This window comes from Cololabis saira, chromosome 6 (assembly GCF_033807715.1).
Source record: "Cololabis saira isolate AMF1-May2022 chromosome 6, fColSai1.1, whole genome shotgun sequence".
NCBI classification, from domain to species: domain Eukaryota; kingdom Metazoa; phylum Chordata; class Actinopteri; order Beloniformes; family Belonidae; genus Cololabis; species Cololabis saira.
Window position 1 is genome coordinate 40,535,526 of NC_084592.1, and position 22,523 is coordinate 40,558,048.

Here is a 22,523-nt window from a genome sequence, read left to right on the forward strand (position 1 = left end):
TTGTAACGACTCCAAAAGACACAGTAATGCAGAGAACACAGCTACACTGTGTTTGTGCACGTAGGCATGTAGACTGACATTCCAAGTTAAGATCACAAACTGAAATAACCACTAAATAACATTGTTAAATAAAACCAAACACAGTCTTTACGAAGACAGGAGTTTGTTCAGAGCTGGAGATATAAATCACATTTACCTTGTAAGGACGCAAATCCCCAACAATATTAAATATCAGAATATATAATTAAAATAAACCTGAAGGTTACAGTAAAAATTCTCTCTCTCTTGAAACACTAAACATCAGAATGCAGTTTACCCCTAACTAACCCTAAACCTTGATCAAGATTATTCTGTAAAATCCAGTATTTGATCTATTACTAACTTGAAATTAACGTCCTATTTTCTCCCATAATATTAAGAATCAAGTTAAGTTGCAAATGGCCAAAAGATTATTTGATAATTTAATAAAAGCTGATATTCTATGCACATAAACGACACTCTTGACCCTGGAGCTTTTTAAAAAAGATTTTATTAAAAACACATCTAATGATGAAGCATCTCTATCGTGTAACAAAAACAAGTTAATGAAGATCACTATTATTCAGTATTTTTGTGTATAACAAGTATTTACAGAAAGAGCTTCAAAGATTTCTAGTAATCTATTTCTCTACTTTATAAAAAAGAAGGTCTATGTAATGTATTTGACAGTAATGGTATTGCTGCCTGACAGAATTACGATGGATAAATATCTAAAAACAATAATGAAACTGAAATGCAAGCAATAATGCAAAAAATAAGAATTATTTACATCACCAAATATAGGGATTATTTTATCCATCACCAAGAAGATTTAAGGCAGAGAGGAATGACCAAACATCATCAAATAAAAAAGACGCATAAACACGTTTTCAGTACAATTATAGTGCAAACAGAGTAAAAACAAGCATTTACAGTACACGCCCACAACACCTCCACTCAACGAACTTTACCTTCATTTGCACCTGTGTGGAAGAATTCAGGAGAGAGTCTAAGAGACAGAAATGTTTCAGATGACTACGCTGGTGCTGCTATGGGAGCCTCTATCCTGAGAGAGAAAAGGGAAAAAGAGGGAGTTAGAGTCTAACTAGAGAGATGAGGTGATGAATGCTTGAAGGTCAGAGGGAAACGGCAGAAAGGGAACCAAGAACAAATGTTGTTTAAAGGGGACCTATTATGAAAAACATGTTTTCTCTTGTTTTAACATATATCAAGTGGTCTCCCCTCAGCCTGCCAACTCAGAGAAGGAGGAAAGCAACCAAATTCTGCAGTGTCTGTACAGCCGCCCGGATGAGCCGTCCAGTGTGATGTGGATCTACGAGCCAATAAGATTCTGCTTCCGTCGTTACGTAACGACGGGCGCGATTTACATCGGTTGGCCTCCGATGCGTGAAACCACGCCCACAACTAACTCCACCGGCCGGATCTTCCGCCATTTTTTCGTAGCGGTGTATCGCGTCATTCAGGCAGCCAATCAGCACAGAGCCTCATTATCATAGCCCCGCCCACTCAGAATCCTTCATAGATAATGAGGTTAGAGAATGGGAAGATAAAGACATGGCTCAGAGGCTGAATTTCTAATTTATTTAGCAAAAACAATCAAAAGCTTGTTTTTAATAGGTATTAGATGCCATAATAGGTCCCCTTTAAGAGTGTTTAACCCTTGTGCTGTCTTCAGGTCAAGGAAAGAGGAAGGGAAGAAGGGAGGAAAGAAGGAAGGAAGAATGAAAAGAAGGAAGGAAGGGAGAAAAGAAGGAAGGAAGGAAGGAAGGAAGGAAGGAAGGAAGGGATGAAAGGAAGGAAGGGAGAAAAGAAGGAAGGAAGGAAAGAAGGGAGAAAAGAAGGAAGGAAAAAAGGAGGAAGGAAAGAAGGGATGAAAGAAGGAAGGAAGGGAAAAAACAAGGAAGGAAGGAAAGAAGGAAGGAAAGAAGGGAGGAAAGGAAAAAAGAAGGAAGGAAAGAAGGGAGGAAAGGAAAAAAGAAGGAAGGAAGGAAGGAAGGAAGGAAGGAAGGAAGGAAGGAAGGAAGGAAGGGAAAAAAGAAGGAAGGAAAGAAGGGAGGAAAGGAAAAAAGAAGGAAGGAAGGAAGGAAGGAAGGAAGGAAGGAAGGAAGGAAGGAAGGGAGGAAGGAAGGAAGGAAGGAAGGGAGGAAAGGAAAAAAGAAGGAAGGAAGGGAGGAAGGAAGGAAGGAAGGAAGGGAAAAAAGAAGGAAGGAAAGAAGGGAGGAAAGGAAAAAAGAAGGAAGGAAGGAAGGAAGGAAGGAAGGAAGGAAGGAAGGAAGGAAGGGAAAAAAGAAGGAAGGAAATAAGGGAGGAAAGGAAAAAAGAAGGAAGGAAGGAAGGAAGGAAGGAAGGAAGGAAGGAAGGAAGGAAGGAAGGAAGGAAGGAAGGAAGGAAGGAAAGAAGGGAAAAAAGAAGGAAGGAAAGGAAAAAAGAAGGAAGGAAGGAAGGAAGGAAGGAAGGGAAAAAAGAAGGAAGGAAAGAAGGGAGGAAAGAAGGAAGGGAAAAAAGAAGGAAGGAAAGAAGGGAGGAAAGGAAAAAAGAAGGAAGGAAGGAAAGAAGGGAGGAAAGAAGGAAGGAAGGGAAAAAAGAAGGAAGGAAAGAAGGGAGGAAAGGAAAAAAGAAGGAAGGAAGGAAGGAAGGAAGGAAGGAAGGAAGGAAGGAAGGAAGGAAGGAAGGAAGGAAGGAAGGAAGGAAGGAAGGAAGGACAGAAAGAAGGAAGGAAGGAACGAAGGAAGGAAAGAAGGGAAAAAAGAAGGAAGGAAGGGAAAAAAGAAAGAAGGGAAAAAAGAAGGAAGGAAGGAAGGAAGGGAGAAAAGAGGAAGGGAAGAAGGAAGGAGAATTATGTCACTTTGACCCAAAGACAGTACAAGGGTTTAAGGAAGAATGTGGAAGAAGAAGCAGATTAATGACAGAAATGAAGTACGGTATTTTCATTTTGCAGGAGCGATGTGTCAGCAGATTTGCGAGGCTCTTACAGAAATGTGCTCGTAGTTCCTGCGGCCGTGTTGGGGCGTGATGGAGAAGTAGCTGGGAGGTTTCTCCGGCCAGCCCTTTCCTCCTCTCTTCCTGCCGTCGTCGTCGTCCGAGCTCCAGGAGCCTCTGCGGTGTCGGGGGGGAGAGCAGCTCCTCTCCCTCCGGGCCGCTCGGCCGTGCAGCTCCTCCATCAGGTCGTCTCGGCTCCGCGTCCGCGGCCTGGACCCGCCCCCGCCGCTCCTGGCCGAGCCCCGTCCCCCGTTCCTGGAGCTCCCCCGCGGCGCTCGGCCCCGCCGGCTGTCCCAGTCCGAGTCGTCGCTGTAATCCCGCAGGATCCCCCGCCTGGGCGGCGAGGCGTCCCTGTAGCCCCGCCCGTCTCTGCAGGGGCCGCCCCCCGAGCGGCTGGTGCTCCCGCTGGACTGGCTGGGAAACCTTTGACCCCGGGCTCCGTCTCTGCCGGCGGGGGCCCGGCGGGAGGAGAAGCTGGGCTGGCGCTGGATGATCGGAGGCAGAGTGATCACCCTCCTCTCCACCCCCCTCACGCCCATCTCATCCAGCGCTGACAGCATGCTCGGGGGGCCGGGGGTGTAGGGGACCCCCGGAGGAGCGGTCTGGAGGTCCTGATAAGCCTGTAATTAAAGTGGCTTTCGTCAAAGTTATGACTAAATATCATCGTCAATGCACCTTTATCTCCTGAGGAAAATGACACGAGAAGCAACGAAAATGCTGGTCATGTGACGATAATGATAATTAAATATATAATGCAATATCGTAGACGGATAAAAAAAAGACTAAAATGTAGATTACATAATAAAAACCAAAACGAGACGAGAAGAAATGTTCTAACAAAGATCCTTAATCTCTCTCATTTACACCTTGATGTATCAAAGACTGTCTGTATGTTTTTTTCAAATAGGGTAAGTGCTGATATAACTCCTGATGTATTTGTACAGGGAACAAGACTTGAGGTTGTACAGGAGTTCAAATATCTGGGAATCATGATAGACTCACAGTTAGGGCTGGGTATCGATTCAAATGTCAAGAATCGATTTGATTCCGATTGTTAATATTCAGAATCGATTATCATGATTCGATCCGATTCGATATTGATTTGGCTTATTGTTATTTAAAATGTTTTTTGAGCTGTTGCATGAATTATATGACTGTAAAATAACTAGTGAAATAATAATTTCACAATAATTATTGTAAAATAACTAAGAAATAAATAACTCAATATCCATTTAAAGTGCAAAAAAGAAAGAAATTGCAACAGTTCATGCAGTAAACAAATCATTTTAGCTTTAGCTTTATTCTGTCACCACGCACACATATTGCCATGAAGCACCTGGCATTTTTCAGAAGTGTCATGACAAACTGTGTGTCCGACTACTGGGATTAAAGTTCACCTGGCGAAAATGATGGACAAAAAAAAAAAAAAAATTAAAAAAAAATCGATCTTTAGACATAAGAATCGATTTTTAGGAATTAATATGAGAATCGATTTAGAATCGGAAAATCGATTTTTTTCAACACAGGCCTACTCACAGTTACGCTTCAAACAACAAATAAAAAGATCTATGAATCAAATAAAACGTAATCTCTCTAACTTCAGATACATTAGAAATAATTTAACTGTTGATTCATCCAAACTGTTTTTTAATGCAATGATAGTACCACATATCACCTACTGTATAACAAGCTGGGCAATGGCATGTAAATCCACACTAAAGCCTATAGAGATTGCATACAAACAGTCTTTGAAAATTCTAGATAAAAAGTCCAACACGTACCAACATTGTGCAATCTTGGAGAAATATGAACTTTTGAGCTGGGACAATATAATTAAATATTCAGATTGCATCCTTGTATATAAAATCATCCATGGTCTTGCTCCACCTCCATTAAATATATTTATAAAGAAAAACATGAACAGGTTAACCAGAGCAGGATCCAGAGGTGACTGTATTGTACCGAGCATTTCATACATGAAACACAGTAGCAAATGTCATACGAGACAAACCTACCCTCACCTCCTTCATTAAACACTTAAGAACAAGCTTCTAGAGAATCAAGTCTGCACTCATATTACATCTTAGTGTATTTTATTGTACGTTTTATCTTATATCTTAGTGTATTTTATTGTATTTTCCTCTATTGTGTATTTATTAGTGTATTTTACTGCTGTGTGTCATAATTTCTTGGACTGTATGTAATGTAAGTGTGTCTGGAACCTTCTTTTACATCAACCTGCCCCAGGGACTAAAGATGCAAATTAGCCACTGGCTATAATCTAGCATATTAACATGAAAATGTTATTATTAATATGTACTGTCCCTGGTTCTTTCCTTTAAAAATAAAATACAAATACAAATACAAATGTTTTGAGTAGTTTCCTCTGGTTTAGTCGTATGACGTCACGTCCTCAATCCCAGTGCAGCCACAAGATCACAGGAAAAAATAAATATGTTGTAAACTCAAATTAAAGCGTCTTCTGTATCTGGAATGAATGTATTCTTGAGTCTATAAGGTAACAATAATATAATAATAAGATAACCTTGTTTGAATTGTAAAATGGGTTTGGCTAAATACAATCTTTGACTAAAACTGAACTAAAATGGTCCTGGACAATTCTGACTAAAATAAGACTAAAATAATCAGACTTTTAGTCGACTGAAACTTGACACGACTGAAAGGAGAATGAACGTGACTAAAACTAATAAAAATTAAAATGATAGCTTGACCCAAAGACTAGACTAAAACTCAAATTGAAACAGAAACAGAAACAACATTACCTGTAATGGCACCATATGCTGAGCATGCTGGGGAATGGTTTGAGGTACTGCCACATCCAGCCCCTTGACCCGGTTCTCCAGGTAGTCCAGGACCTGGTTGGTGCCCTGGACGTTGCTGTGCAGGTGGAGGTGATGCGGAGGGGGAGGAGGAGGGTTCATGGGGTTCATGGGGGCCAGCTGCATCGGGGCCATGGCAAAGTTGTGCTTGGTTGGGTATTCCGCGTATGAACCTGGAAGCAAAATGAATAAAAGTTGGACTCGTCTCTGATCTCTGGATACAAACCAAACATTTACTGTGTTTTCTGCACTATAAGGCGCACCGATTAGCCTTTCATCTTCTCAAAAACCGTCTCATATAGGATCATTACGGTAATTTCTGTCACTGTAGTCAGGGGGATTTTGGGTATGGCGGTTTCACAAAGGCAGGAATCGCCACAGACAACAATAGCGATGCCGACTCGCACAATGGCGACTGACGAGCCGGAGCCGGGACCAGGGGATGCCAAACTCGCCCAGCTGTTCCACCCCGACACAGAAGAAGAAGATTTGGAGGGATTCGGGGAATGAACTGGAAAAGTCCCCCTTTCCATTTGTTTTGGGAGTGAACAAAGTTTTCAGAAAGCTGTTTTTTATTTTGTTAATAAAGTGTAACCGGGTCATTTTATGACTGAGTGCTGAATTTTCCCACAACAGTGGTGTCCGTGAACACACCAGTTCCTGTGGGGCATTACTCTGGCAGCCGTAATTGCCAGATGCATAAAAGGTGTGCGTGCTGAATATCTTTGTCTCTCTCATCTAGTGGTGGTTGCAGCGGTGGTGGTGGAAGCGTCTGGAGGAGCAGTTGGTCTCTGCTGGTGCGGTTTGTGTTCTCAACAATGTTCTCATTTAAGGCAGATTCTGGCAGGGTTACAGATTAGTGTATTTTGATAAATATTTGGAAAAGCCCTTCTCCAAAGGGAATGTTTTGATCTAGATCACAAATTGCATACGATCACTAAGACCTGAGTTGATTGTTTATGTGGATTGTTTTTCTTTGTTAACCGGTTTTGTTTGGTTTGTAACTAAGGCCAGGCAGGAGAAAAATTTAAATAATATTTTAGAGGAGGAATATTTTTTTTTTCATTATGCACTTCGAGAAAAAAGTCGAAATGTCGAGAAAAAAGTCGAAATGTCGAGATTAATGTTGAAGTAGAATTTCGAGAAAAAAGACGAAATGTCGAAAAAAAAATTGGAAATGTCGAGATTAATGTTGAAGTAGAATTTCGAGAAAAAAGACGAAATGTCGAAAAAGAAAGTCAAAATGTTGAGAAAAAAGTCCAAATTTCGTGAATAAAGTCGAAATGTTGAGAAGAAAGTCGAAATGTTGAGAAAAAAGTCGAAATGTTGAGAAAAAAGTCGAAATTTTTAGGAAAAAAGTCGAAATTTCGAGAAAAAAGTCAAAATGTTGAGAAAAAAGGCGACATTTCGACTTTATTCACGAAATTTCGACTTTTCTCAAAATTGTATTTTAACATTAATCTCGACATTTCGTCTTTTTTCACGAAGTGCACAATAAAAAAAAATCTTCCACTCAAATTTTTTTTCTCTTGCCTGGCCCTAATACTCTTCCGTAGGTTTGTTACTAACCTTGGCTTGATGTGTTTTTGGTTAGTTTGCTTTCATTCATCCTTTACTGTTAATTAGGTCTAGTATATCAAGCTTTCTGAATCTGGGAGTTTTTAAGTGAATTTATATGAAATTAAAGTACTTTTTTTTTATTATTGAATGTCAAAATAAACTTTGTTAGTATCTTTACCACTATTCTTGTTTCTGTTCCTTCAGTTGCCAGCCTTACCTGCTTTCTATTTTTTAGGGAACCCTTTTCTCCTTTTTGTTTAGTTTCATTTAGCGGTGAGCTTTGTCCATCGGGACAGTAATTATTTAACAGGGCTAGCTCGGTCACAAAATTTTGACTTGCGGTACTTTTCCTCTTGTTTTTTTTTTGTTTTGTTTTTTTTTAATTTCCTGTATCGTAGCTCCATCAGGTAGATGTGTAACTCAACCCCAGCCACCATAGTGCGGTATCCAGTGTTGGGGTAGTTACTCAAAAAAAGTAATCCGATACATATTACTAGTTACTTTAAAAAAAGTAATCCCTTACACTACTTAGTTACTGGTTGCTGAAAGTAACTAGTTACATTACTAGTTAAATTACTTTTGGATTACTCCGCAATATCACCTGAGCTGCACCATAACTCGATTGCCAATGAACAACATATACAGGACTGTCTCAGAAAATTAGAATATTGTGATTTTCTATAATGCAATTACAAAAACAAAAATGTCATACATTCTGGATTCATTACAAATCAACTGAAATATTGAAAGCCTTTTATTATTTTAATATTGCTGATCATGGCTTACAGCTTAAGAAAACTCAAATATCCTATCTAAAAAAATTAGAATATTCTGGGAATCTTAATCTTAAACTGTAAGCCATAATCAGCAATATTAAAATAATTAAAGGCTTGCAATATTTCAGTTGATTTGTAATGAATCCAGAATGTATGACATTTTTGTTTTTTAAATTGCATTACAGAAAATAAAGAACTTTATCACAATATTCTAATTTTCTGAGACAGTCCTGTATATGAAGATTTATTGAAGGTGCACCTTATAATACGAGCCTTATGGTGCGGAAAATACGGTACGCCCTTTTCAGTTCAGTGAGGTTGCTGGTCACCTGAATACAGCACGGGCCCACCGAGGGACGAGCCGTTGGAGCTGACGGGAGCGTAGATGGGCTGGCCGTTCATCCAGGGAGCCATCGCCTTCCGAGCCTCTCGCAGCATCCTGTGCTGCATCACAGCTGGAAGAAGAGACTTTGGTTATATATTGTACGTTTATAAGTAAACATCTTCGCTTTACAGTCAAGAGTTTACAAGAAAGAACAGAGACTCTTCTTAAAAAACACATTCATGTTTTGATTTCTCCGCCCTGAAACTCGAGCAGTGAACAGGAAGTCAGTCTTCAATGACTTTTATGAAGACAGACGCAAAAAAATCTACTTTTCCAACACATTTCATCTGCATCATCATCACTTCCTGCATGTTTTAAGTGTTTCTTTCATTAATTTGAACGGTATGGCGAGCTAAAAGTTCATCCCTCAGTTGCGACGGCTGATTAAACACGACTGTAGTGAGACGACAAACATCGGCTCAGCAGATCCAGTTAAAGTGGCTGGGAAGGTGCAATGAATCAAAAAATATTTATTCACTATGAAGAAATCTAATTTTGTTTTCATCCAAGTGTTTGATTTAATCTCAAACCATCTAATTGGCTTCTTCGTCTGGATTGTGCTCATTATTGATGAGTATTGACCTTTTAAGAGCATTTCAAATTACACGGACAGATAAGACGTGAAATTACTTCCCAGTGGCGTCTGAGCTGCTAAAACCTGCCATGACATAAAAGAAGAGAAGTAAACAATCTAAAATTAATAACTACAACAAACTACAGTGTATAGGTGAGACGTTTACATGCAATATTGTGATTCTGGCTTTTAACAGATCATCTTTAAATGATACCAATGATGGGAATATCGTGTTCTTGCCTGCAGGAGTGTTTTGATCTGCAGCATCTACGATATATTTAATTCCTTTCTTAACTGGTACAACTGTCACAATACTTACCACGTCACTGAATAAAGTGCTGGTCTCTTAGTAAAAGTAAGTAACATTTATTTATAAAAGCACATTTAAAACAGATATATTACAGACCAAAGTGCTTTACATGCTGATAATTAAAAAAAGAACATTCAATGACAACAAATTAATCACAAATTTGACCTAAAAACACAGACTGGGGGGACTGGGAAAGCTCGTGAATAGAGGTAGACTTGTAGTTCTTGAGACCACGTGTCTGTATTTAATTACAGGTTTATGTTTATAATGGCCTTGTTTGAATAAATATGTTAATAATATTTGCATATTGTTGTGATTGATTAAGCATCAGGTCCATTTCAGTGATGCTGATATACGGTGTAATCTGATTACCTTAATGGTAAATAATGTAATTTCAAGTTGGTAATTGTATCTTTAATATTTAAAATTCATGTTTCATCTCCAAATTCAGTCCAATTTAAATCAGTAACATTTCCTATTCAGTACTTTTCTGAGGTGGAGGGGGGTGTTGGAGCTGGTTATTCTGCTAGAGGACTTTGGGACTAGTTAGTAGTCGTGTTAATCCTTAAAAGCACTGGAGTCAATCCTCCAATAGTGTAGAAATAGCGGTAGTGCAGTCGCCACACATATCTGATCTCAGCTGATGGATGGAAACATTTATAGTGAGTTCAACATCATCATCCACTTCTCTGTGTTATTGAGCTGCAGTTGAATACAAGCTCATATGGAAACTAGCTGGACCAGGATGATGTTCTACAATCACACAGGATCAGGACATTACTATGTTTGTTTTTGGTTTCGGTCTGGAACTGAACTAGTCTTGGTCCTGATTCTCTCTGGTCTTGGTCTTGGTTTAGGCGGTCTTGACTACAAGTCTAAATAGAGGTGAGTTTTTAATCTAGACTTAAAGGTGGAGATAGTGGGGGAACATCGACTGTCTGAGGGTAACTGGTTCCTCTGGCGGTGGCTGACTGGAGCTGAAGAATGTCAGTGATATAAGCGGGGGCCAATTTAGAGCCTTAAAAACCATAAGTACAACTACAAACTTAATTCTAAAATTAATGGGAAGCTAAGACAGGGGTGACATGTCCACGCCTCCTTGTACCAGTCAGCAGTTTTGCCGCAGCATTTTGGACCAACTGCAGGTGTGTTAATAAAGACTGGGGGAGGCCAAGGTGAAGGGAAATGCAGTAATCATACCTGTCAAGTCTCCCGTTTTGGCCTGGAAACAACCATATTTTACCCCTCTTTCCCGCAGTCCTCTCGTATTAGTATTTTCCCGTTTTATAATATAATAATTTTTAAAAAGCATTATTTTACCTCTCTAAACTGAATCACCACTGGCCTCACGAGAACTGCCACCTGCTAGCCTGGTTCTCGCGAGAGAGAAGGCATTTCTGCCAAAAAAGCAAAGACTTTGTGTAAATATCTCTAAAAATGGGAAACCAAATTTACTTTCCTAAAGAGGAGCAGGACAGGGCTCAGTTACGAGTTCTGAAAGACGTGTAACTGCGATGTTAGTGTCTCTCACAGGTGAAGGACCGATGTCTGTCAGCAGCACCAGAGTGAAAATGACAAATAAAAAGAAAATGTAAATGTTTCACTTGAAGAAAATCAATGTGTATATAAACTGAAAATATTTAAAATAAATAAATGTGCTTTAATTCCCTTTTGTGTTTTCATTTAGGCTCTATTATAGTAATTACAAACATAGGAATGTCCACAGCATTTCAGTGTCAACAAAGGTCGGCCTATCAGATTCTGAGGGCATAATTGTAATTTTTACGTGATTGACAGGTAAATATTTTGGATTTCTTGTAAACCTGTCTTAAAATGTAAGATACTGGACCTCGGTTGGGCTGGTGGGACAGCGGTGGAAAATTTACCGTATTTTTAAATCCAAAACTTGACAGGTATGAATAATCCCAGTGAGATGTAATGAATGCGTGGATTACTTTTTCCAAGTCATTATAGGTTAAAAACGATTCAAGGTGGGAAATGATTCGTAGTTGATAAAAACTGTTTTTAACAAAGCTTATTTGTTTGTCAAGAGTGGATGTAGGAGGACCAAAGATGATGACTTCTGTTTTACCAATATTTACCTGAAGATACTTTGACATCCAGACTCTTGATTATTTTTGGGGAAATCTCCAACTCCCTCCTCCCGACTACCTGGGTGTAAAACTAAAGTGTGTCTTGTACCTTTTTCGGGGCAGCAGCACGTCTGAGGACAACAGGGGCAGCGGATGTAGCAGCAGCACTTCTGCGGGCAGCACTGACAGCAGCAGATGCCCAAGAGCATGATGAGTAGCAGAGCTCCGATGATGATCAACAGGACGGTCAGCCAGTCTGCAGCAGGGGACGGGAAGCAGAGCTGTTGACAACACCGCTTCAGTCCGGCTCTAACTTTCTTTTTTTTCAAATTCTGTTTATTGATTTTCACTCTTATAACAAACATACAAAACATACATAACAAGCCCAAACCCCCACCCCCCAAGATCCTCAGCAAAAGTACTCAACAGAAAATATGTGAATACATAAAATAACTAGTAATAATAATCAAATGTAAAGAATAAAATAAAATAAAAAGGACTTAACTCAAGGGGAAAAAAAAAAAAAAATTGTCAACTAATCTTTGTCCATGAGAATCATTGGGCAGATTGTCCATAAAATGTAAAAAGGGTAACCACATGTCATTAAATTCTTCAACTTTACCTCTTAGAACAGGGGTCGGCAACCCAAAAAGTTGAAAGAGCCATATTGGACCAAAAACACAAAAAACAAATATGTCTGGAGCCGCAAAAAATGAGAAGTCTTGTATAAGCTTTAGATTGAAGGCAACACATGCTGCATGTTTCTATATTAGTTATAACTGGGGGAAGATTTTTTTTTTCATTATGCACTTCGATAAAAAAGTTGAAATGTCGAGAAAAAAGTCAAAATTTTGTGAAAAAAATTTAAATGTTGAGAAAAAAGTTGAAATGTCGAAAAAAAGTCAAAAATTTGAGAAAAAAGTTGAAATGTTGAGAAAAAAGTTGAAATGTCGAGATTAAAAAGGAAAGGAAAAGGGAAGAAAAAAACTGAAAAAAGGAAAAAAGAAAAAAGAAGAAAAAAAGAGAAAAAAGGAAAAAAAGAGAAAAAAAGGAAAAAAAGAAGAAAAAAAAAGGTCAAACATTTTTGAAAAAGCTCCAGGAGCCACTAGGGCGGCGCTAAAGAGCCGCATGCGGCTCTAGAGCCGCGGGTTGCCGACCCCTGGTTTAGAATGTATGTTAATTTTTCTAATACTAGGTGTGAAGACATCTCTTTTAACCACTGGGTGGAATTAGGACTCCGAACATCCTTCCACTTCAAGGCTAGTACCCTTTTAACTTGTAACAAACAAAAATATATGAGCTTTCTTTTCTTTGCATTTGTACCAAAGTCTTCAGGGTATATATGTAATAGACATAATCTAAGTTCAACAGGAATTGTACACTCTGTTAATCTGGAAACCAGGCAAAGGGTATCTTTCCAAAATTCCTGGAGTTTCTTACATTCCCACATACTGTACAATGAAGCAAGGTACCTCTTTCTATGTTACACTTAGGGCAATTGTCTGGAATGTTGGGATTAAAATGATTTAGTCCGGCTCTAACTTAGTTCAATCATCACAAACACAAGTGCAGGTTTAGCAAAACATGATGATACTTACGGAAAACAATGAGCTTGATTTCACGATCCGAGTCCCCCGTTGTGTCTCCCGGAGCGTCGATGCTGCAGTAATACATGCCGTTATCCCACCACATCACCTCATTTATGACCAGGTCGGCATCTGGAGAAGAAAACAGTGAAAATAAAGCAGAGATGATGCATAAAGCACGAAGAGCATGTTTGCTCTTGTTTGTCCGCAAGAAATTTAAATGCAGTCGAGAGAATAAAGCACAAATCTGGGGCCGGATTCACAAAACATTCTTAAGAAAAAAAATCTTCTTAAGTGTCATTTTTTTCTTAAGTTCAGTCTTAAGAAGAAAAAAAGAGTCATATTCTCCAAAAAAGTTCTTAAGTATTTTCTCAACTTTCTTCTCAAGTTTCTTCTTAAGAAAAAACTTAAGAATAAATGGTATTCTTAAAATAAAAGTTCTCAAATTTGTTCTTGACTTTTTTCTGAACTTTAAGACAACCTTGACCTGTCTGAAAATGTTCTTTTGTGAAAGGGTAATAATAATAATAATAATAATAATAATAATAATAATAATAATAATAATAGTAGTAATAATAATAATAATAAGCCTCTAATATCACCTTTTTCAACACATTTTAGACAAGTTTAGACTAGTAGGTCATAGTTTGAGGATATACTTTGTATTTATTTACACAAAGAGCCTGTTAACTGTTTGTTAACAGGCTGTATATATGTTGTTTGTTGGCGCGTGCAATGACATATTTTAAAAAGTTCTTAAGTAGGAAAAATAAGAAATTCTTAAGAAATGACAGTTCTTAAGACGGTTCTTAAGAAAATATTGAGGAATTGCACTTAAGAACTTTCTTATGAACTTCTTAATTTTAGATCTTAAGACATTTCTTAAGATTGTTCTTAAGAACATATTGGTGAATCTGGCCCCTGGACTGGAGTTGTTGTGCCGGGACCAAACTCACTGTTCTGGACGGTGATTTTGCGGTTTCTGTACTCCGACCCCAGGATGGCTTCACTGATGCCTCTCTTCTGGACCACCGTGCGGACGATTCGCTGGCGATCCGGGCAGTCGTCAGCCGGGTCCTGACCCAGCTGCAGGGCTGCCTGAAAAGCTTTGGAGACGACAGACAACAAGGGAACCGGCTCAGTTTACTGCGGGTTTGGAGCCTGGTCAGTTCTGACCTTACAGCCAGTTTAATAAAATAAACATCTTTATATTGTATGATTACGGAGGCTGAACCCATAGATTCGTAATAGAGACAAAAAATGATAGGGTCAACATCTTGCACAGGCCCTGGGCTTGTCATCAAGAACCAGAGGTCTGGGGCCTCATTTATAAAAGAGTGTGTAGGATTCATACTAAAAGTGCACGTAAACCCAAAAGCCGAAAATGGCGGGTGCAAAAAAAAATCTGGATTTATAAAACTGCGTGCACGCACACTTGCACGCAATGTTCGCTTTATAAATCACATTCCAGCTGGAAGGTTGCGCAGGTGAATTCGCCTCCTTTCCCGCCCTCTACACGCACACATTATACCATAAATGGACAATGCAAACTACCTGATGACTGTATTTGCATATGAATGAGCCTGCTGAGCATGCACAGCGGCTTCCTGCAGTCTGTTTGGGCGTCAGGATGAATGAGACGTGTCGAGCCACCGTGCCACTAAATTTCACGGAGACTGAGATCGAGATGTTGTGGATGAGGTGGAGGCCAGGAAAATGACATTATTTGGTGGTCACAGTAGTGGCATCACTAACAAAAATAAAGCGAGTGAGTTGCCTGCCAGAATCTGATTTCTGGCCGCGGTAGCGCGCACAGCAGCCCGTTGAGCGATAGCGCTGAAACGTCAGATTTTCAGATTATGAAGCTCAAGAATTAAATCAAGTCATATTTAGGTAGAAACAACCTTTCATTAGCTGTATTTGGCCTTCAATCAATTTTTGGCAGGTAAAAAGACCCATTTTCAGGGGAGAAATCAGATTCTGGCAGGCAATCTCTTTTTGGCACAATACCTGCACGGCGTGTCCTGCACCACGGACACACCGTGCCGGTAGGATGATTTGACTGATGAAAATACCCCGTCAGATCACACTTCTACATAGACATCAACATTCATCTATGTGGAAGCGTGATTTGACTTTTTTTTTTCTTCCGCCAAAGTGTCGTACACATAGATCTATGTGAAGCACTTTCTGACTTCCTGCTGTTAAATCGTCTATTTGCATGAAAAAGCCTTTGAAAAAAAATTAACTGAGATAAAAGAAACGGGGATCGTTTTGCAGAGGTAGGACACCTCGGCAGAATACCGGCTTGGGTGTAGATGGATCTATAAGTCTGATATGTGATGACATTAAAAGTATGACATGAATCTGGCTTCATTTCACCACCTCACCGCCTGCGTCGCCAGTTCCCCATATCTTCAGACTGTTCCTATGGGAGGGTCAGGGTTGGCTTAAAGATACACACATTTTTCGGTTAGTTTTTTCTTTTTAAATCCCAACCTTTGCGTAGAAGGTGGCTTGCGCATCTTTCAAGCCCTGTTTTGTGCGCACGCAAGCTTTTTAAATGAGGCCCCTGGCCCCTTTTTCAAGCAGAACACCTTTGCTATTATATTTATTCTCGTTTACGGGTACTTTGTTTACAATGTTACATTTATTATTTAGTGATTATTATTATTCTTTTTTATGTTATTGCTTTATTGTTCTGCTGTTTCATTTATTTCTTTGTGCTATTTTTCAAAATAAAAGATATTAATCAAATTTTGCTTTTTTTTGTCGGGAAAGAGTCTGAACTCGTCGTGAGGTTGAAAACTACCAACTAAACTCAGCACAAAGAGTAAGGACATTTGTGTTTGGTAGATTATTATAGTTTTGACTGTTTGGTGGATTGGATGACTGACGCTTGTGCTGGTGTTGCCGACACGTCCTCCTCAACCCAAACCCTGATCAGCACAAGTGAATGGATGGATATACTGTATAATTCACATCAGTGTGCTACTGATGACAAATATGACAACATTTTAAGGGAACGTGACCCCAGACTAGCAGCCGTAGGTGTACAAACACACCTGCAGCTCCTTTCAGAGCTTCAAAGCACATAAAAGGTGCCGTGCCATCATTTTCATTGTTTTCTCCCGGTGTTTTTCCTGTGCGACCGGTTTAAATATAAAATACAGATCAACAGAACCAACATGCTCTGCATCAGGAACCCGACACCATCGTGTACAATCTGACAGACAACTGGGACAGAGCTTCTGCAGCTGAAACTACCCTGCAAGCGTCATCTTTCATCTCGAATTATGAATAAATGCACGGAAAGTTTCTGGAAATTCAAGGACGACTGCGCTGACCTCGTCTGGAGGTGGCATCAACATCTCAGGCTTCAGAAGCACCAACGCCTCCCCAGGCCAGACAATCATTATAGTCTCCCAAGCAGGTCCAGGGTCTGCGCCGAGGCGTTCTCCTAGTTCCCCAAAAATCCAAAACCCCACGGAGGAAACCAGGAGTGTAGCACCCTATAATGTAATAATTTCCTGAAAATTTAATAACGCCTGAAAATGTAATAAAATTTGCACTTAACTCATTCGAAAATGTAATAAAATATCCTGACTGATATTGTAATAACATTTTTACCGATAATGTAATACCTTATTACATTATTGGGAATTTATTACATTTTTAGGTGGGTCTTTTTTTTTCAAAACTGATCATGTAATACTTGACAGATAATGTAATATATAGGCTATGTTCATTTTCAGTCCAGACTTCTACATTTTGTGTTTTAAGTGTCTAAGAATGTTATATACGCTGGATTTGAAACACCAGAATGACTATTGGCTTTAATTGCAGACTTTGAGTACCATGCAATAAATTCCCAATAATGTAATAAGGTATTACATTATTGATAAAAATGTTATTACAATATCCGTCAGGATATTTTATTACATTATTGGTGAATTTATTACATTATTGGGTTTTATTACATTTTAGATTGAGTTGAGTGCAAATTTTATTACATTTTCAGGCGTTATTACAAAAAACAAAAATGTCATACATTCTGGATTCATTACAAATCAACTGAAATATTGCAAGCCTTTAATTATTTTAATATTGCTGATCATGACTTACAGCTTAAGAAAACTCAAATATCCTATCTCAAAAAATTTGAATATTCTGGGAATCTTAATCTTAAACTGTAAACCATAATCAGCAATATTAAAATAATAAAAGGCTTGCAATATTTCAGTTGATTTGTAATGAATCCAGAATGTATGACATTTTTGTTTTTTTAATCGCATTACAGAAAATAAAGAACTTTATCACAATATTTTAATTTTCTGAGACAGTCCTGTATATTTATTAATCCTAGTTTACTTTGTTTACGATGGTACATTTATTATTTAGTGATTATTATTGTTCTTCTGCTGTTTTATTAATACATTTTTTTGTGTTTATGTCCGAAATAAAAGATCAATCAATCAAATAATAAATGTGTGAAAAAGAGACAATTCTGTACCATTTCACAGCTTAAATCATATTGAATGAATTACTTCACCCTTTACTATCATCGTTGTTTGTTATATTAGTGGTAAAAGCTTCACACTGCCAACTTTTTGACCCAAAATTAAAACATTTTGGGTCCATACAGTCTGCAAATAATAAAATTTTAAAGTAAAACTCACTAAACCTTCATTTTTATTGCATTTTTCAACCAGTCTCACATTTTTCTGATTTAGGCCGGTATAACCTTAATAAAACCACAGTTCCTACTGGTTTTTTTCAGGTCAGCACTCGTGTTTCAGTGCTCAGTGACGTGTGCAGATGTGTTGCTTATTTAAGTAAAAATAAAACTATGAACATTCTCCAACACGAGCTCTGCTTTGGCCGGTCTCACCTGTGGAGTAATACTCCAGAATGGGGTCTTTACAGAAGGACTTGAACCTCCAGGTGACCAGGACTTCGTTGGCGCTCGCTGAGGTCGAGTAGTCGCAGCGCAGGATGACGGAGGCGAAGAGCATCGTCCTCCTCTCCGTCTCTGGAACGACCACCTGGATGGACAGCAGCTCTGACACGAGCAGAGATGACGGGAAGGTTAAAACACAGTTCCCAGAACCGTCACTGCTGCTGACAGCCGTGAATGGTGATATTTAATTAGAGGAAACATACCGAAGACAGAGAACCTCTGTTATCAGATCTGTTTATCACAAGTTAACGAGTTTCACTGAAGGACTCGCATTAATATAAAATTACAACATTTACTACCTGCAAGGAAAAATTCATTAACAGACTTTTGCTGAAACCAGTCATATAATATATAGATTCAGAAGGTTTCGGACCTCTCACATTACATATCTATTAAGGCTGTATGTACAGGTCTCAGAAAATTAGAATATTGTGATAAAGTCCTTTATTTTCTGTAATGCAAAAATGTCATACATTCTGGATTCATTACAAATCAACTGAAATATTGCAAGCCTTTTATTATTTTAATATTGCTGATCATGGCTTACAGAAAACTCAAATATCCTATCTCAAAAAATTTGAATATTCTGTAAATCTTAATCTTAAACTGTAAACCATAATCAGCAATATTAAAATAATAAAAGGCTTGCAATATTTCAGTTGATTTGTAATGAATCCAGAATGTATGACATTTTTTTTTATTGCATTACAGAAAATAAAGAACTTTATCACAATATTCTAATTTTCTGAGACAGTCCTGTATGCTTGTATATATGTGCATTTTTGAATGAGTATATTTGATTTAATATATTTAATGTACTAATTTGGGAGTAGATACTTGTTTTTGTTTTGTTCTTTTCTCATTTGCCTGTAAATTTAATTTGGATATAATTGTCATCTACAGCTGGACAGAAAAAGGTGTATATACTGAATGGTGTTTCTGGAAATCCAATAAAAAATAAGTAAAAAAAACCCCCCAAAAAACAGACTTTTGGGAAACAATAAATAGAAAAAAAATCCCAGATTTTAGACTCATAAATGCAAAAGATGTGACGATAATATATATATATATGGCTAATAACAGTTTTACATAGGCTACTTATAATTCAGAAGTAGGTTGTATTTATGAAATGTAATAAAGTTCTTACTATTAATTTGTGAAACCTTTCACTATGTCAATTTTTAAGTTTAGAGAGCAGCTTGTCGTTTATCAACTTTGTAAAACTACGACTCTGAGATTAACTGCAACAAATTTAATGATCTGCTGATGGACCACCATCATCATCATTAACTAACTTCATCTTTATTGACTGGTTTATTTAATTTGACTGAATATGGACTGAATATTTGTGTTTAATGTCGCCGCTCCTTTTGGCGAGTCAAAGACCGTTTTCAACCACAGTGACCAACAAAGCTTAATTAATTTAAATTGAATTAAAAAAAACAAAAAGTTAAAGAAAACGTGAGTTCTCCTCATTGAAGGGAAATGTTTTTAAATGAGCAAAACTCGGCTTATTTCTCTCCCAAACATCTCTGTTGAACTGCTGCTCCAACAATTTAAGATGAGAGTCACATCTACAGATGCACGTTTCACATTTGCTTAATAATTTCTCTTTCATAATGAAAGTGTCCAAACACATTAACATAATGCGTTTCCTAAACTTCTGTTCATCTGGACTACATTATAGTACTACAGTATTTTCTTTCTGGTTATAGTTTGTTTTTAAAAGTGACTCGTTTTTTCAATATGTCTCATTATCTTCGCGCAGACGAGGTATTTGCAGACTAATCGTTCCTGAAAACTGCAGATAATCCTTTTGTACTTTTTTGTGTAATAAACATGTTATTACAAAGATCTAAAAGTAGGAATAAAAGTAGTTATGGCTGAGCAGAGAAGTAGGCATTTTAAAAACATCATTCTAAAAACATTATCTAGCAAAAAACCCAGATTCAGACCATACAGGGTCAAGGTTACGGGAGTCCAGGTGAACATGTGCCACAAATGTAAATAACATACAAAAAAGTGGATTTGTGAGTCTCCCTGAGGACTTCATTAGTTTATTTGTTTTGTTTTTTTGAATGTCATTTTATTATTTCCTTATGATTATTTTAAAATATGTGACATGAAATCTGTGGTACATGACAGGGACCTGAATAAAATTTATTAACAAAAAAAAGCCATTTAAAAAAATAGGTTTTATTATTTTAATTTCTATATGTTCTGAGATATGAATGTTGAAATCTGTAGTTTTTGTAAATAATTAAACTGTTTCTGTGTCTTGTCACGTGACGTCACCACCGGCCTTGTCTTGTTTACGCCTGTCGATAATTAACTTGTGGACATCACTGTTTGCATTTCTCAGAAATTCCCTTATAAAACTGGAAAGTAAAAGTACGTATGTTAAAAACAGACTTAAACAGTAAGTGATCTCGCTGTGAAAGTTTAAAGCCTCACCTGCAGGCAGGTGGAGCAGCAGGAGCGCCAGCAGGATCACACTCCCCATGTCAGTGCGCTGTATCCTTCCGCGGATCTATCTTCACTCTCTGTTCTGTAAACGACAAAAAAATCCAAGATATTTGTAGAAAAAGCTCAACGCAGATTCGGCTCCGCATAATCCCCAGACGTCCCACCGAAGACAACACTGATATTCAGGCGGGTTTGTTGTCTTTGGAGTGGCAGAAGTATTCAGAACCGTATCAGAGGACTTTACCTGCGAAAGAAGAGACGACGCATCACCCCTCCCCCAGCACAGGTGACGTCATCGCTCCGCCCACTACGACAGGTGTAAGATGGAGATTTCAACAAGTAAATGCTGTTTAGATTTTTGTGACTTTAAATGCACTAACCAGAGGTGTCAAAAGTATTCACATTCATTACTCAGGTAGAAGTATAGATACTAGAGTTTAAAAATACTCCTGTAGAAGTTGAAGTATCAACTCAAGTTTTTTACTCAAGTAAAAGTATAAAAGTACTGGTTTCAAAACTACTTAAAGTATAAAAGTAAAAGTAATGTAAGGGGGAAAAAAGCCTTTAAGGACAAAAGCCATTGAAAATAAATGCATCTTAGTATAATGCAAATATATTAAAGAACCATATATGTGTACTATTGAGCATTAACATGTGTTTCAGAGAGCAGGAGATATGATGACTAGTTGCCTATAAGTATATCCACACTCTATCCGGATGGAGCAATTTAACTGGATAGTTTAAAGTACAGATAATTGCATGAAAATGTAAGTAGTAAAAGTAAAAAGTTGTTTGAAAAATAATTAATCCAGTAAAGTATAGATAACCAAAATTTCTACTTAAGTAAGGTAACAAAGTATTTGTACTTTGTTACTTGACACCTCTGTATATCTGTCTCTCATTCTTTTTTTTGTGTTTTGAATATTGCCCTTATATGTGGAATATGTCTTCTGAATGCTTTACATCATTTCTGCTGTAAAATGAAATCAGAATAAAAAGAAAATTTGCGCTTTAATTTATTTTTTTCCTGATATTTGTTGCAGGGTCTTTCTGTGTGGAGTTTGCATGTTCTCCCCGTGCTTGCGTGGGTTTTCTCCGGGTACTCCGGTTTCCTCCCACAGTCCAAAAACATGCATGCTAGGTTAATTGATGATTCTAAATTGCCCGTGGTGTGAGTGTGAGTGTGTCTGGTTGTTTGTCTGTATATGTGACCCTGCGATGGACTGGTGACCTGTCCAGGGTGTAACCCCTGCCTCTCGCCTGAAAATAGCTGGGATAGACTCCAGCAGACCCCCGTGACCCTGCAAAGGATAAAGCGGGTATAGATGACGGATGGATGGATATTTGTTGCTTCTGGTTTTTTAATAGAGTATAGGTGTAACTGACTAAGGTTTTGGTTTTAATATTGATTTCTTAAAAATTGAAACGGTATCTCTATAACTTCTAATCTCTCAAGGAGAGAAATTAGGTTCAACACATTTTTTTTTTGCTTCACAATCATTTTATTTTATATACACTTTATTTTATATACACTGTACACTGTTTCCATTCAAGTGTTTGTCAGCCGGCTCCAGACCCGACGGGTCACCGGAGGCTCCGTGGGACTGGTTCCTCCTCGGGTTTGGTGGTTCCTCCACAGCTCTGATGACCTCACGGCTGCAGCTTCCCTCGTCTGCTTCACGGACGGAGCATTGAAACGCGCCCCCCAGCTCTCCGGAGATTATTATTTTTATTATTATTTATTTATTTGCACAGTTAAACATTACGCACATAAAAGTACCAACTTTACAATTTTAAAGTGCAGGAAGAGGCGAAAACTCAAAGAGCTTATCAGGTGCCTCCACCTATAGTTAACATACAATTTTATATCATACTTATAAAAACAAAATATACAAATGAGCAGTTAGAAATCTATAGATGATAGAAATTAAAAGAAAATTACAAAGAATTTACAC

General features: G+C 38.1%; 1 protein-coding gene across 1 annotated transcript; it reads right to left on the minus strand.

Moving 5' to 3' along the window:
* Nucleotides 1–514: 514 nt before the first annotated feature.
* ildr1b (immunoglobulin-like domain containing receptor 1b) lies at nucleotides 515–20,842 on the minus strand. The gene is made up of 9 exons (XM_061724588.1): nucleotides 20,557–20,842; nucleotides 18,034–18,204; nucleotides 14,099–14,248; nucleotides 13,155–13,274; nucleotides 11,666–11,812; nucleotides 8,524–8,649; nucleotides 5,802–6,031; nucleotides 3,012–3,638; nucleotides 515–1,084 (listed from the first exon to the last, which is right to left on the minus strand). The coding sequence occupies exons 1-9, from the start codon at nucleotides 20,603–20,605 to the stop codon at nucleotides 1,046–1,048; spliced, it is 1,659 nt and encodes a 552-aa protein (XP_061580572.1). The 5' UTR covers nucleotides 20,606–20,842; the 3' UTR covers nucleotides 515–1,045.
* Nucleotides 20,843–22,523: the final 1,681 nt, after the last annotated feature.